Below are 16,759 nucleotides of genomic sequence, written 5' to 3'. Positions count from 1 at the left end.
AAAAAAAAAAAAACAAAAAAAGTTCTATTACCGGTGATGTTCCTTTGACATAAAATAGATAAGATGGCCAGAGTAGACAGCTCACACAAGAGATGGAGAGTTGTAGTGGTGCTTGATGTGGTCGAAGAAGATCACTTGCAGAGGGTGGAATAGGTTAGGAGAGAGATACAGATTGGTTGGTTGGTGGAGAGGGAGATGTTAAGCAAAATTGGGCCAATATTGGGACATTTCAATATTTAGAATTCAAATTTTGAATGAACTAAATGTGAGTAAAGACATTTAGGTCATTTAGTAAGTCTTGTGGAGGCATAATATCATTTTACTACTTGAAAGATATTTGTATTTAAAATTTTAAATAAGCTAAATAGGGACAAGGCCATAAGGGGATTTAGGTCATTTTATTTATTACTCAATTGTGGATAACTTGTAATTTTTTTTTTGCAGTAAGTACCATATAATTTAGAGCATAATAGTAGGTATTCACTAGTTTCAACCCAATAATAGTAAATATTGTACGAAAAACTCAAAAATATTTTTGAAAATTTGTAGTTTTATATTAAGAGGGTGAGAATTATTATATACACCACTAGAAGAGTTTCAACTTGTAACTTCTTCACTAGACATGTTGGTCATTTTCAACTTGCCAAGAGAGGTATGTATCAATAGTCACATTTCAAATCATTTATCTATTCCTACGGAAGAGATAGTATTGGATCAAACAAGATTAACTAGGGGGGTTTACCAAAAAATAAAAACAAAAATTAATGGGGTGAATTTTTATGATGGACAAAGAAAGGATATTTATTAAAATAAAAAAAAAAACATAGTGTATTTATACAATTCTCGTGACCCATAACATTATCCCGGAACTTGCTAGAACAAACTACTTCAGGTAGTGAAGTAGGGATCTTATGTATACCAACACGCCAGCGACTACTGTCAGCCAAAATAGGAGGGTGTGAATTCTAATATATATATATATCTTATGTTGATATTTTCTCCTTTTTCCTTGGATAACTATATTGATATTTTACTTTATTAATGTTATTATAAATAAATAAAGAAAACTGTTGTTATCAAAAACGGTGTATCATGCACTATTTCGAGAATACATGTGAAACTATACTGGTTTAAAAAAAAAAAAAAAAAAAAATGAAACTATAATGATATTAATTTATAACAGAAAAAATAATGTATCATACAAGGACAAAAATAAAAATCCAATATATATATATATATATATTTATATATATATATATTTGTAGAGCTAAATACCTATTTAGACTTCTGAACCAAGAAAAGTTGTTTTCCGTTGTTGTTTGCATGTTTCTCTGTTGCTCCTGTTCGCCATGGATGGGGATAAGGAGCACAATGTATCGCCTGTAACTTCTACTACCACGTCGCTTCATCGTGAAATCCTAGATTTTGACAATGAAGATGACGAAGAAATCTCCGAAAACTTTGTGTGTTGCGTTTGCCTGTAAGTCTTCTACCTTACGATCTTATCGCCTCCATTGCCAATCTTCTCTCTACATGTCGTCTGGAATAAGGCTTGGAGCTGCTGAATTGAATTGTTTGAGAGTTTGGTGTTCGTTGCATTATTTTATTGATTCTTTTTGCTTTCGGCTTGAATAAGTTATTTGTATCTATTCATTTTTCGTGATTTGGTCTCTTACCTTGTTGGATTTGGGACTCGAATTTTCGACACAAAATTATGAAGGCGTTTTCTGCTTAATTTGCTATAGCCGAGATTGGTAATTTGTTCGGGTTCAGTGGTGCTTTTTCCCGGGTGGAGCGAACTGAATCTGTAGTACCTAGGAATAATGATATATGGTAAATATTTATGTGATTTCAGTCGCTTTTCTTTTTGATGAATGGCGGTATTATACAGCATGCTGTTTCAGACGATGTTAGGTAATCAGATTTACCTCATTTGATTTTTGAACCCATTTTTATTTTTATTTATTATTATTATTTTTTTGGGGAGAGGGGGTGGGGGGTTGGATTCAGGGCACATCTCCTACAAGAGCAGAGCTGATAGCTTTAGACAGGCGAATTAGATGAACGACTAATTTCAGGGAAGATCCTTGGCGCTACAGTCATTTAGTGAGGCCTGTTAAGAAGCTTACAGTGGAAGATGATATTGAGTTCTGCCGGCAACCAAGTAGTGCAATGAGGTGGTAGATGATTTGGCTAAACAGGGGATGATCAGACTCTGATTCTGGTTTAGGGTTGCTAAAACATTCATATGGTACTAAATGTAACTATTATTACAAGTGAGGGTATCAAAGCTATGCCAGATAGTATATGAACTGTTAGGAATTCTTTCTCATATGGTACTTCATCTAACTATTATTACAAGTGAGGGTATCAAAGCTATGCCAGATAGTATATGAACTGTTAGGAATTCTTTCTCGTTGATTTCTTCCACAACCCCCCTAAAAAAAAAAAATAATAATAAAAAAAAAAAGCCAAAATCCTGGGACAGCCAAATGAAAGTGCAGAAATTTTGGTCCTTGAAGACTGATTCAGATTAGGAGAAAAGAAGTAGAAAGTACTTGGAACTCTATGGATTCATTCATGCAGTGGAGATGAACAGTGAAGCATTCACTAAATGGTAGAGAGTTGCAACTAGGAGCTGCTAGAAACTCGGAGTGGTAGAGCCAATCTCTGTGGAGGCTCGGTTTCAAGTCTCCTCTTCCTCATTTTATCCCCTTTGTATTGCCTATTGTGTTCACCTTCATTCCCTTAACCACTGCCCCCTCTCCCCCAAAAAAAAAAAAAAAAGAAATTTTACTTGATTGAACGAGGTTCTGGTTAGCTTTCGTTCATTTGTTTCTCATGTGAAAAACATTCATTTTCTGTTTTATGGAAGTTTTAATGGTTTCTTTTTCCGGTAGTGGAGAATAATATCCAAGGATTGTGTAATTTTTATTTATTTTTTTCTATTTTCTTGCAGGGATCTCCTCTACAAGCCTATTGTGCTCGGTAAGGATTAAGGATTTATGATGATGACTGTATTTGAGACAGGATTGTTTCTTCACTAATATTTGTGGTGTTTCTTACAGCTTGTGGGCACATTTCATGTTTCTGGTGTGTTCATAAAGCCATGGATGGTTTGGGCGACTCTCATTGTCCAATTTGTAGGTGCTCATATAATTATTTTCCTAACATCTGCTTGATGCTCCATTACTTGCTCCTGAAATTGTACCCAATGGCCTACAAGAGAAGAGAAAAACAAGTTTTAGGTGAGATTTAACTTTCTAGCTTTTTCTCTTGGCTGTCTTAAGTCATTAGGGACTGCTTCCTTGCTTTCATTTTTTTCATTTCACCATCTTGTGCAGACAGCGATGATGCTTGTAAGTTTCCTGAGTTATTACATGGGCCATTCTATTAGGTAACTATTTAACAAGAATGGTAGTATAACCATATAAAATGAGCCACTTCCCTTGTCAACCATGTGTGTATATGTTGGCAAAGAAATTCAGTTGTGCTCCATAAATGTGCGTGGAGTGCAAGGATGACAGCATTTGCATTTGGAAAGGAAAACCCAGTTGTCTCTCAAGTTTACTGCCACAAAAAGTTCAAAGTAGAATTTACCTTGCTTGTGGTTGTCATCCTCTGAATAAATTTGAGTCAAACATGAAATGTCTTATGTCAGTTTAAGTACCCGTGGCATACATTGGTGATTTTCTTTATTTTGATGCCTTTGCATTCTAAAGTAGACCATTTTATCGCAAGGGTGTTTTGAGATTGTTTTCTTTCTGAGAAAAGCCTTTTTAATGTTCTGCTGCAATTTTGCTTTTCTCAAATGTCATCCAAGAGTTCTACATCACTAATTTTCTACAAAGCGCCAAGAACTCTTCCCATGGAACTTACTGACGTTTTAATTCTATTGAGTGCTGAAGTTGTTATTATTATTTCTTTCAGTTCTTTTTAGTTGAACTTTATGAATCATATTATCAGTCTTTAAATGTTGCAGAAGAAGAAAGGGAAAGTGACTTCTTTTCTCCTCAGATTGATGACAATTTTAGCGGATTGCACACTAATGAATCAAATCTGCTCAGTCATTGTCCACATTCTTCCATGGGTAATCAGCCTCACCCCTACTCGGGCATTTGCTTCACTGAGAAAGTGAGCCCTTCTAAAATCAAAGAGACATTAGAATGTGACAGTTCATTGCATGAAAGTTCCACAAGTATCTGCGGTAACACTCTTGAAGGGGACACTGAAGCCACTGATAAGTTAGCTCATGAAAAAATTGAAAAATATCAGACTGCAACTTGCAGCCAGATTTCTGCCCTTGATGTGCTGTGTGCTGCCTGTAAGCAACTGCTATTTCGACCTGCAGTGCTCAACTGTGGCCATGGTAAGCTTTTGAGTTGTGATTTTTATGGCAGTTGTTATCAAGACTGCATCTCAAAAATCAAAATCATTGCGTGCTCAATTTGATTTTTCTTTCTACAGTGTATTGCGAATCGTGTATTGCAACTGTGGAAGTTGTTAAATGTCAAGTTTGTCGAAGTTCCCATCCAACAGGGGTGCCAAAGGTTTGTCTGGAGTTTGATCATTTCTTGGAGGCACAATTTCCTGAAGAGTATGAGCAAAGAAGAGAGGCAGTTCATTCTTGTAAAGGCGGAAGAGCATCAGCTTGTAGGTTTCAACCATGTAATTTGGTTTGTTTCTTTGACAAATGATGATATAATTTCATATTGAATTACCATAAATAAATGATTGTGGGTAAATATTCTTGACCTAGGTAATATTGAAATGCAGGTCTCATTAAACAAAGTACCTGTTCACAAAGAACATAGCATACAAAATTTAGGAGATTGGTTGTTTTATTTATTTCTCTGAAGTCCTCTGGTTTTCTTTTTGGCCCTGATGTAGCTTCCTTTCATGTCAAATTGGGTCTGCATTCCATTATATGACTAGAATGGCAATGGGTGGAACCCAATACTTGGTCCTGTTAGAAAAATGGATAAGTATACTACTCCATGAAAGATGCTATGGGTTCCCTAACTTTAATGTTGTGCCCCCATGGGCTAAGGTGGTGGGCCATGGTGGTACCTTGAGCTTTTGAATACCATACCTAATGCAGCACTTCTCTTAGGGTTATCCTAAGTCTGCCCTTAGCTCTTCTAGTTCCTTCAATTTGGATTATATCACTTCTCCGTATAGGGGCATTTATAGGCCTCCATTGAACGTAGCTGTGGCACCTCAAATGACTTTCTTATAGCTTATCACTTATGGGAGCAACTCCCAGACCAATTCTAATATGATCATTCATTATCTTATCCTTCCTAGTTTTGCCACTCATCCATCTTAGCATCCTCATTTATGCTACACTGAGTTTATCTATGTGATTCTTTTTAACAGCCCAACACTCTACACTGTACATCATAGCTAGTCGAACGATGGTCCTATAAAATTTTTCTTTAAACTTTAATGGAATACATCTATCACAAAAGACCCTGGATGCACCTCTCCACTTCATCCACCCCGTACATCTTTACTTACCTTAAATGTAATTTGATATCAAGTCTCCAAACATACATCTAAACCCTAGTTGTTTTTTGCTGGAAAGTTTAAGCAATTACTCCTGGGTTATTTTACTCTTATTTGGGTCCACTACTCGTAGAATAGTTTCTTCCCAGCCTATCCTATGTCAGTTTTTACCTCTTCATCTGTAAAGTATCTCACAATCTTAAGATATTTTTTCTTCTAGCTATGTAGCAACAATCGAGCTTCTTCCTCTATTTCTTGCTAGTACCCATTGCTGTTGTACCACTTAGGGTTCTTCTGGTGTTCCTCTCTCTAGAGGACGTCACTGTAGCCTGAAGGCCTTGCTGGTCAGTGTATCCTGCCATTGTCCAACAAGATAGCTTGTAGTAACTTTGTCCTTAACAATCCATGCATCAACTTCTGCTGTTATCTGTTATGGTATTATTTTTAAGGTCTTTATCCTTCTACATTCTTCCTCTTCTCTAAGCTGGCTACAAATTTCTCCCAGTTGGATAATGATTTTTTGGATAAGTGGGGTCTTAAAAAAACATAAGCTTCAAATATACATTTTGGGAGAAAATAGGAAGTAAAGCAGGAAACGCTAAATTTGTAAAACGTGTGGAATCTGAGGTTACACGTTCCTTGTGAAAACCCCCTGCCAGGGGTTGCCTAAACTTGTAATTTGAACTAGTGAGTTTGATTTCATTTACTTTATTTGTTTCCTTGTATGTAACAATGTTCATTTCAGACCTAACTTAAAGTAACTTTGACTACTTTTATTTGACAAAATCAGCTTGTACATTGGGAAACTAAAAGAATTAGTAGAGACTGGTAAAAATTGTCTAATATTGTAATGAGCTGACCTTGTAATATCTGGAATAGTTCACCAAATATCGAGGAAAATGATATCACCTTTCACAGTAGAGGAAGAGGGGGGAGGGGGGGGGGGGAGTCACAGAAAACAACGTAGATGTCATGAAAACTATCTGCAGGCTAAACATCTTCTATCCTGCTGCTGAACAGATAATTTCTAATTATATTGCATGCTGCTGCTACAATTTGCTCAAAAGGTTCACATTGGAGTTGTCTTAGCATCTTTGTCTAATTTGCTGAAGTTTATGTGTGCTTCCAGCTGCAGTACAAGATGTAAAACAAGATGAAAGATCATCGCACACAAACTTGTTTAGTTGGTTGATAGAGCATGGATCAAAGGTTCACATTGGATTTGGTTGTGATTTCTGTGGGGTATGCCTTTGTTATCCCTTCTATTCTTTGCATACTGTCTAATATCCATGATTGGCCAACATCTGATCTTATCAGCATATATGCTAGGTATGTCGTTCTGAATATGAAGTGATTCGTATATATTTATATTGGGCCTTGGCACAATGGTTGGTGGACCACAGCTGTAGCCTGAGGTTAAGGTATCGAAACAGCCTTCCAGCAAAAATTGTTGGGGTAAGGCTGCATAGGAAAATTGCCTCCCTCCTAGGGAATCTGCTTGCGTGAGCCTTCAGTTCCGGGTTCCCCTGTTCTTTTAGAGCAACGTCAGATGCATCATTCACTTTCATAACCATTAGCTATTCTAGAATGTATGATATCATTCCTGTGTGGCACCAGTTCATTTGTTGTGCATGTAAAAATCTGTCATGGTGACCTTTACTTCTTGCCAAAGCAAGCTAAATGTCCACTTTTCACTTTGGGTTTCTAATTGTCTCAGGCCTAGGATTTCAGAAATCCCTTAGAAAACCATGAACAGGAACTTGGAAACGAAAACCAGTAATGAGAGAAAATCATAGCATATTCCAAACAGGTCTGATGTGGCTAAGATTCAAATTGAGTAGCCTGTTTAACAGGATGAGTGGTTCCGCTGAGTAAGATCTGATTCCAACTGTTGGTTTGAAAGTTATGGTGGTTCCCTACTGAAATTTGGGGCACGGGGATCAGACATTGGTGTCAATTGCTGCACTATCCAGAATCAAACTAGAGAATTATATATGGATTCATAGTTTATTCAGCTCAGAATTAAGCCAATAACAGATCCAGAATATTAACTGAAAACAGATCTTAGAAAACAAAGATATTAGGTGGTTGATTAGAAGTAGGACTCTTGAGTTCAACTAGAAATTTAAGGTTTTCAAGACTGAAGTTAGATCAGAGTTTGAACCTATAAACCAGAATGGGAAATTGAAGGAAAGAAAGCTAGAATTTCTTAATTAACAGAAGAATGACTAAAGAAATGAAACAAAATTAAGAGAGGTGGATATGTGTTCGTACGTCCCATCTGAACATTACTTTGGAATCACCACCAGGGCACAAGGTTCCTCCTGACTCAGCTCAGAACTAATAGGTGAAGCCAAAAATCTATCAATCATTGTTGGAGATCATTCAAGCCTTAGAATGTATTTATAAAACCGAACGGTACAGTTCAACTTCACTCAATTAGCAGAAAGAACCCAAACTTGGTAAGATAATCTCTTCACTTCCACAGGCTAAGAGAGAGTTCTGATTAAGTAACTTGATATTTAAAGAAAGGGAAAAAGGTTCCTCTTCTGCCCTTGTATATATTTCTTTATACTCTCCCACATAACAATCAGTCGAACCAACACTGACATTTCTCTTTTCTATCTATTCTAACAATTTGGTTCCCATATGGATTATACTATTTCCCAATTCTTAATTGGTTGTGGCTTGCAGATTTCTTCTTACACAGGCCTACGGACCCAATAAGAAATCCCCCCCCCCCCAAAAAAAAAAAAAAAAAAAAAAAAAAAAAAAAGAGAAAGAAATTAATAAATAAATCAGGACGGATACTAACTGAATAAACTACTGAAATAAAATTTAAATCTGATTTAGAATTTATAAGAGTGTTAATTATGATCCTCCCCAGACCCCGCTAAAGTGGGTTCCTTGTGCACTGTTTGCCGTTTGTGCAGTCTACAACTTAAACACTAATGAAACAAAGGAAATAAATTCCTAAAAGCTAGTTTATAATTTGGAGAAATTGGGGTGAACCAGAACTTGAGTTGAATGTCCCACACACCCATTCCAGGATTAGGTCTATAATTGCAAAAGAAACTAGAAAATGAAAGTCCAATCCAAATAGGCAACGAATTTAGAATGGAAATCAAGAAGATGCTAATCTTCCCTTTTCTTTTCAGAAACATGAAAACTTGAAAGAGATATTGCAGTTGGTATACCAAGGCAGATTTTAACGGAAAATCCGGCTAAAATGGGTAGACGTCTCAATGCTAAGATGATATGACAGCGTGGTTTGAATACTGTCATGACTCTTGGAGAACAAAAGATCCAGGATTGGTTTGAGTGCCAGGTGATTTAAGAGGTCTACTGGTGGTTGATCGGATGCTAAATATGACATGAATGATTCATAAACTAAGCAGCTCTGATGGGGATCAAAGTAGCAGTGCAATATAGGCTAGACCTGGGTTTCTGAGGTTACTGACTCCAATCCAAGCCTGTGAGGCCTGCCCTAACCTTGGTGTGCCAATTCCCAGACCTAACTCTGCTTGGTTCAGCCTGGTCCAATCATACACAGTCCATCCATCCTGCTGGGAAAAAATAAAAAAGCAAATAAGGTAGCCAAGCTTGGACTCAGATTCTTAAGGAACAAGTTGCTCATGCCATATTAAAGAGGGTTTAAAACAGATGTCAAATCAAGAAAGAAAAATTCATCTGAACAAGGAAGAAACTGGTAGGAAGACAGGGAGGAACCTTCTAAAACTAGGGTCCACCTAATACTTAAGCAACATAAGAGATGGAAAAAAGTGATGGATGTCAAGGACTTGTTATGAGCCCAGCCCACCTAGAGATGCCCCTGGCACGATAGCAACCCTTCTTAATTTTTTGAATGTACAATACTTTTAAAGGCCCTATGTTAGATTTCCTGATTTGATGTATTACTGGGACCATATTTTGAATTCAAAATAATTGCTTCTTATTATAAATTTTTGGGCTAGTTGACTGACTATTTCAAAGATAATTTAGTCTCAATGTGCTTGGATTACTGAAAGTCTGTGGGTTCATCTCTGCAGATGTTTCCAATTATCGGAGAGAGATATAAATGTAAAGACTGTACAGAGAAAGTAGGCTTTGATCTGTGTGGAGAATGTTACAATACTCGCTCCAAGCGTCCGGGCAAATTCAATCAACAGCACACACCTCAGCATAGCTTTGTGCTTATTCAACCATCACATAAGTTGGTGCGGAGGATTCTGGCAAGCCTATCTATTGGTGGCTCTGCTTCTGTTATCTCTAGTGATTCTTCAGAGTATTCGCAAGAAGCTTTTGCGGATCCTTTTCTTGGTGATGCTCCTGAGGTTCCAGAAAATGGTTCTGTTGCTCCTATAGATTTTCATGATGCTCCAGAGGAGGAAGATGCTTTACCCATGCTCAATGGTGATTATCTAGATGTTGCTGATAATGTTTCTGGTGCTCAAATCCATTCTGATGATGCTGCAGCAGATCTAGAAAGCACTCCAACTATTATGTAAACTTGTGAGTAAACTCAAACCACCTCTTGAGAGCTTCTGGCTATAATTATGGGATATCATTAGGTGACTATCTGAAATTGCATTCAAGAACTTTGATGTTACTTAGCTGACTACTAAGCACAAGCCACTGCAAGAAGAATTCCCTCCCTCTTATCATTTGATAAACTAGCTAGTGGCATTTTAAGCCAAATCAAATCTGCCTCTATACTTCGAGAGAACCTACTGGCAGGACTGTAGCTTAATGGTTGTTGGAAAATTGGTATGAAATGAATACTCTTAATGATAGTTGGCAAATTGAAATGAATTGTTTGGGTGAACTGATGATTCATACACTTCGGCACTGCATTCTAGTGACTTCTGGACATCTTATCAAGACTACTTATTTCCTTCCAGTGATGTTGATATTTGTCTGCTGATTTGTTATTTATTTCCTGATTTCCATTCTGTGCTTCAGGACTGTGTTTCCCTCTGCTTAGATATTGCCTTGCAGCCAGTTTTGCTTTTTAATGTTGGCATGCCTTTCGCTGTTTACTTTAGTATGCTTCCAAATCTTAGGGTGAATATGTTTAAGAATCCCCACTCCACCCCACAGCAAACAAAAGAAAAATGAAAATATATGTAAATTGATGGATACGAATTAAGTCATTGTCATTGTTTCAAGTCCATATTTAGAAAGCCTCCACAGAATTTAGGTCATTCAACAATAGCAGTGAGTAAAATTAATGTTACAAAATCCTCAGTATAAAAGTACCCCCTCTCCCCACCACCCCAAAAAAAAAAGAAGAAAAAAAAATCTATCGGAGTTATAGCTTTGTCACTTCCCCTCAGGCTGGAGAATAAATATGTCATGAGCATAACTTGGAAGTTGGAGCAGTCTCGAAGATAACGATCATAAGCATAACTTGGAAGTTGGACCAATCTTGAAGATAACGATTTTGAAACAAGATTCTCGTAAACAGCTCATTAAGTTGATTAAAGAATTAATATGATGAATACAGTGAGGATCAACTTCAATGTCACAAAATGACAATTAACTTGTATGCTTGGACTGTTCATCAAAGATGCGATTAAATATGGATGGTCTTCTGGTTATACCATACATGTTAATAAGATTGTTATCTGGAAGAAAGAGTTCTTGAAGAAGCGATCTCAACCATGGTGGGAGATCTCGCTCTCGAGCGAGATCTCGCTACCATGAAAAACCGAGATCTCGACCATCTCGGCGAGATCTCGGTCGAGATATGCCATTTTTTGGGCGTCAACTCGGTAGCCCATCTCGGTGGGTTTTAAGGTCCCAGTTAGGCTAAAACTTGGTTTTTAGCCTATTTGATGCCTTTTGAACACACTAGTGGCCTTGGATTTGTGAGAAAACAGCCCTAAGTATGATTTCTAAGTCTACCCATATTGTGAAACCGAAATGCTGTAGGATTAGAGAATGCAAGGTTATATAACATATAATATAAAACCATTAATGCTGTAGGATTAGAGAATGCAAGGTTATATAACATGTAATATAAAACCTTAAGGCATATAAATGAAAATCATGTGTATCAAATACATCAAATAACTTAAATGTCATCAAGATAACATTCATATGAGTATTACAATCTTAACTTTCAAGAATAGAATGATAAAAGTATACAACCGTTAGAAGTTTTATATAAGTCATTAACGCATAAGTTCATAAGACAAGTAGAGGATGATTGAGCTTTCTTTGATGTTGTAGATGTGCTAAGAGTAATTGCAAGTGAAACTTTGGCTGAAATCTACAAAAAATTTGGTAAAAATTGAGAGTTCCAGCGAGATATGGCGAGATTTGGGGCGAGATATGGCGAGATTTGGCGAGATATGGCGAGATATGGCGAGATCTCGAGCGAGATATCCCATCTCGCAGATCTCGCCCTTGATCTCGTCTCGGTTTATGAAAAAACCAAGATATCTCGCGAGATCTCCCACCATGATCTCAACCACAATAATTCAGTTGTAGTATGAGCCTTGTTTCTGTAGTTAAATGATTTGCTTCTTAATCCTCCCGAGTAATGAGATTATTACCCACCACACGGTAGTATTGCAGGTTCATTGACTTTGACCAATCCAAACCCATTTGGGTATCCAGGAGATGAATAGGGTCCAATTAAATTTACTGGCCACCTCATCAATGAATGATTTCATAATATCTCTTTTTAAGCTCCACCATGTTATCCTTGGGCAAACAAGCTTACCTTACAATTTTGCAGTTTGACACATATCCATGATTAATCTATGTTGTGTGGTTATGCGTATAATTCAATGTAAACTTGTGAAGCGTCAATAAAGCATGTCGTAGCGTCGGACCCAAGAGACTGGGTGCCTAGGTGGCAACTAATCCGATTGTGTTGTCTAGAATCTTACTATCATTAGTACCTGTCTACACTGATTACTTATTCATATTCTTCTACGCATTGATGAGATCTTGCCTGTCACATTAGTACCTGTCTACACTGATTACTTATTCATATTCTTCTACGCATTGATGAGATCTTGCCTGTCACATTTTGTTGGTGAGTAACAATATACTTCTCTTGATGTACTGTTTTTTTTTCTCTTTTTTTCCCTCCTTTTTCACTGTTCATATGCTCTTTATGGCTCTAGGGGAGATTTGTTTTTTGAGCCCAAAAGCTGTACATTCCCTTTTTTTATATGTTTTCTCCTTGCTGAAACTGGTAACAGTGATAATGGTTAGCAACCCTAGCAGAGATAGAGACTTTAAAGAGAACAAAGAATCAATAAGATGAACAGCAACAGAGACGAGTTTTTTCATCATAGATTGGGCATTGGTGCTGAAACAGTGGGACACAGGTGACTAGAGGATATGGAAGTACAGAAAATTGTGTATTATGACTTAACCAAACACAGATACCCCTTTTTTGGGTAAGATAGTACAGATACCTTCACCTTATGTAAGTAGTGTTCATAACATTTGACGTTTACCCCAAAAAAAAAAGTTCATAACATTTGACCATCTCCTTTTTTTCTTTTTATTTTTTTTTCCTTTTTCTGGGGAGTTGGTAGCTTTTTATATATAGGGATGGGAACTATTACATATACCATAAGGAGATTCGAAGCCATGACCTCTTCAATAAGAGCTGCAAGTATTATCAACTGAGCTACCCTTCGATGGTAGGGCACCTGAAGTTCTATACATGTATGTATCATAAAAATGTAGTTTAGTGCTGAAGATCGGACGACAAAAGTGAGCACTGAATATTCACTCTTACTGACATATTTCGGATGTTAATTTCTTATCTTTGAATTCTCTTGTAATTTATTCTCTTATCTAAGCATTCCAGTGGCAAATAATGGAGGGACCTCTAATCCTGGGTTTAAGCTCCTTTAGTTCCCATCTTCTGGGTACACCATGCGGCTCATAGTTGCAGGTGCAAAACCAAACATGTTTGTTCCGACATTTAGCACCCGACTTTCAATTTTGAGCTTCAAAATTTGGGTTTTAAATTTAAGGTCAGTTGTCAATCTTTGTTGTTCTAATAAGCTCCCTCAATCCCGAGTTTGTATTCTTATGCGAGGCCAAATGCCAAAATCATCTGACTGTTGACCTTCCAAAAAATATATTTTCATGGCTATTACTCTATTAGACAGCTCGGAACCGAAAGGTCTTGAGGGTGGTTTATGGGCTTTGGGCCGCAGGAACATGGATTTTGAGCTGATCCGTGCTAAAGAATCTCTGATCTTTTTCAAGTGGATCTCACCTACTACTTCCACACTCATTTTCCTTATTTATGCTTCACCTTCTTATTTTGACAGAAACCCTTCAGGGAGCGATTAACATTCTTAATTCAGTCTGTATTGGAACCTTTCATTGTTGTGGGTGACTTCAATGAACTCATTCATTCCAATGACAAGATGGAATCTCATTTTGAACCCTCTCCAGCCTTACCTTACTTGCAATCGTTAATTAGGGATATTAACCTCTTTGAACTCTCTGCTCCTGGCACCTATTTCACTTAGACCAATAAACAGATACCTTCAAATCTTGTTAAAGAAAAATTGGATAGAATCTTTGTTTCACCATCTTGGAATAGTCTATACCCTAACTCCTTGGTGTCCAAGTTACCTGCACTTGGGTCGGACCACAACCCTCTTCTTTTTTCAAACTGTCACCCCCCCCCCCCCACCCAATTTGTTGGAAAGAAACTTTTTCACTTCCAAAATGCCTAGCTCTTACACCCAAAATTCTCGTTAGATGTGAACCATACGTGGAATTTGGACAAGGAGACCTCATGCCAGGGAAGTTAGCTATTCTCTCCAGATTTCTTCAAAAATGGAACAAAAATGTTTTTAGGAATGTGGACTCTTTTTTCACAAGATAGCTAGTGAGATTGAGACTCTATGCCAGGGAACTAATCCTGACTAGAATCTTATCTCTCATAAGCAGTCTTCTCTTTCTTTGGCCTTGGATGCTGTGGGAGGCCTTTTGGTTCCAAAAATTCAGATGTTTCTATATCTCTGATGGAAACAGAAATACAAGATTTTATCATTTGTCAACTAAAATCAATCAACACAAAAGAAAAATCAATTTCATTGAGCAAATATAGCGAAGGTTTTCGCTCATTTTATGAAGAATTTGTATTGTTCTTCTAATCCAGTAGATCCGGAATTTGTTGAGTGCCTCCTCCCGTCCCTAGGGGTTTTGTTAGAAGGGTTGTCGGCTTGCCCAGATCTTACTGAGATAAAAATTGTAGTCTTTTCTATTGGATCTTATAAAGCCCTGGGGTTTGATGGCTTCAATGCCCTCTTCTACCAAAAGCACTGGGATCTCTTTGGCCATGATGTTTTAAACTTCATCACCTCTTTCTTTTCTAATGGTAGTGTACCTATCGAGGTAAACCACACTCTCTTGTGCTTTATACCCAAAAAAGACAATGCATGTCTCGCCTCTTACTTTAGGCCAATAAGTCTTTGTAATGTGAGCTACAAAATAATTGCTAAAATCCTGGCAAAGCGTCTAAAGTCTTTCTTGCCTACCTTCATTTCTCCCTTTCAAGGAGCGTTTGTAACCAATAGACAAATCACTGATAACATCATACTTGGTCGTGAAAATTTTCATTTTATGAGTAAAATCCGAAGTAAGATAGGCTACATTGCACTCAAGCTTGATATGTCTAAAGCCAATGATAGAACTAAATGGGGTAGTACTGTCAAACTCTTTTAGTTCTTGGGGTTCGACAACCATTGGTGTTCTCTTGTCCACTCCCTCATCTCATCTGCTTCTTCTCTATCAAAATCAATGATGCCCCTTTTTTGTGGTTCTCAGGAACTAGGGGTTTGAGATAGGGATGCCCTCTAAGCCGATATCTCTTCCTATTAATAATGGAGGTATTATCCAAACTATTAAATGAGTATAGAGCTCTCAATCTTTTAAGGGAATCAAACTTGATAGAAATTCTTCAGAGATTTCTCATCTCTTTTTTGTAGATGGTACTTTTTGTTTTTGCAAAGCTAAGATAGAGGATATAATGCAATCAAGGCAGTATTAGAACTGTTCTCGGACTTACATGGCAAGAAATCAATTTTGATAAAAGTGGGATATTCTTCAATTGAAATGTACAACAATCAAAATGCCGCCAAATTCAATAAGTGATGGGTGTCCCTAAAATAAAAAAAGAAGAAGCTACCTACTTGGGTACCAACTAGTTTTAAGGGTGGAAAAAAAACTCAAATTTTCAAATTCATTTTGGATAGAATGACACAAAAACTGGCAACATGGAAAGCTTAAAATCTATCTTATGCAGGAAGGGATATACTGATGCAATTAACACTTCAATCTGTGGCCTTGTATCAGATGTAGTGTTTTCGACTTCCCAAGGGTATTTGCAAAAAAATGGACTCTCTCTGTCGAAGATTTTGGATTGGTGACGCAAAAAAGGCCAAATCAATTACCCTTGTATCATGGGATAAATGCCGTACACCAAAGGAGTTGGGAGGGTTAGGTTTTAAAAAAATGGAAGAACATAACATTGCGTTATTGCTAAAACAGGGATGGAGAATGCTCACGAACCCTAAGGCTTTATGGTTCAGAATATTACATGCTTGATACTTCAATGGGACTTCTCCTTTTGACCCAAAGGTTATGAGCAAGAAATGTTCACAGGTTTGGAACAACATTGCCAGTATTCTACCCACCCTCAAGACTATAGTGGTTCGAAATGTAGGGAATGGACAAAAAACCTCATTCTAGTTCGATCCTTGGAACCCTTCTCTACAAAGAAACGTCTCTTAGCAGCAAGATTTCTCCATTTGGCCAAGAAATGCAATAGTGGCTTGTGTAGCGTGGGACCTTCAAGCACTTAACAAGGAGTTATTTGATTTGGTACCCCTGATACCTCTACTCCTCCTATCACTATTCTTATTTCAATCTCTAATCAATCTAACTCTTGGTTCTCTCTGCTCTCCTTAACGAGCAACTTCACCACAAAATTGGCAGTTCATGCCCTTTTGAGACAAAAAATCTTGATCATGAGGAACTACTTCTCAAAATGGTGGAAATACCTATGGAAAATTCCAATTCACCCCAAGTTCAAATTATTCCTATGGAGACTCTTGAATGCAGGATTGCCACTTCGAGATACCTTACCTCGATGGACCCAATAGCCGGGGAATTATCTACTATGCAACCAAAAAAGAGAAACAACGTTGGCATGTATTTATTTCATGTAGCTGGACAAAGAGGATTCATGGAGCAAGAC

At 37.4% G+C, this 16,759-nt stretch overlaps 1 protein-coding gene across 1 annotated transcript; it reads left to right on the top strand.

Moving 5' to 3' along the window:
* The first annotated feature begins 1,291 nt into the window (after positions 1–1,291).
* Positions 1,292–12,844, top strand: LOC149009780 (E3 ubiquitin-protein ligase PRT1-like). Its single transcript, XM_089161728.1, has 8 exons — positions 1,292–1,480; positions 2,960–2,988; positions 3,069–3,248; positions 3,983–4,369; positions 4,468–4,653; positions 6,638–6,750; positions 9,558–10,020; positions 12,726–12,844. The coding sequence occupies exons 1-7, from the start codon at positions 1,350–1,352 to the stop codon at positions 10,014–10,016; spliced, it is 1,485 nt and encodes a 494-aa protein (XP_089017854.1). The 5' UTR covers positions 1,292–1,349; the 3' UTR covers positions 10,017–10,020; positions 12,726–12,844.
* Positions 12,845–16,759: the final 3,915 nt, after the last annotated feature.

Source organism: Hakea prostrata, chromosome 7 (genome assembly GCF_041222555.1).
Source record: "Hakea prostrata isolate BN-2017 chromosome 7, UWA_Hpros_2, whole genome shotgun sequence".
Lineage (NCBI taxonomy): Eukaryota > Viridiplantae > Streptophyta > Magnoliopsida > Proteales > Proteaceae > Hakea > Hakea prostrata.
This window is presented reverse-complemented; position numbering and strand designations above follow the sequence as displayed.

Excerpts from the sequence above, each read along its gene's own strand:
- LOC149009780 (XM_089161728.1), top strand. The coding sequence starts at position 1,350 with ATGGATGGGGATAAGGAGCACAATGTATCGCCTGTAACTTCTACTACC. Across the intron at positions 4,370-4,467 it reads AGTGCTCAACTGTGGCCATG|TGTATTGCGAATCGTGTATT; the intron begins GTAAGCTTTTGA and ends TTCTTTCTACAG. Across the intron at positions 6,751-9,557 it reads TTGGTTGTGATTTCTGTGGG|ATGTTTCCAATTATCGGAGA; the intron begins GTATGCCTTTGT and ends TCATCTCTGCAG.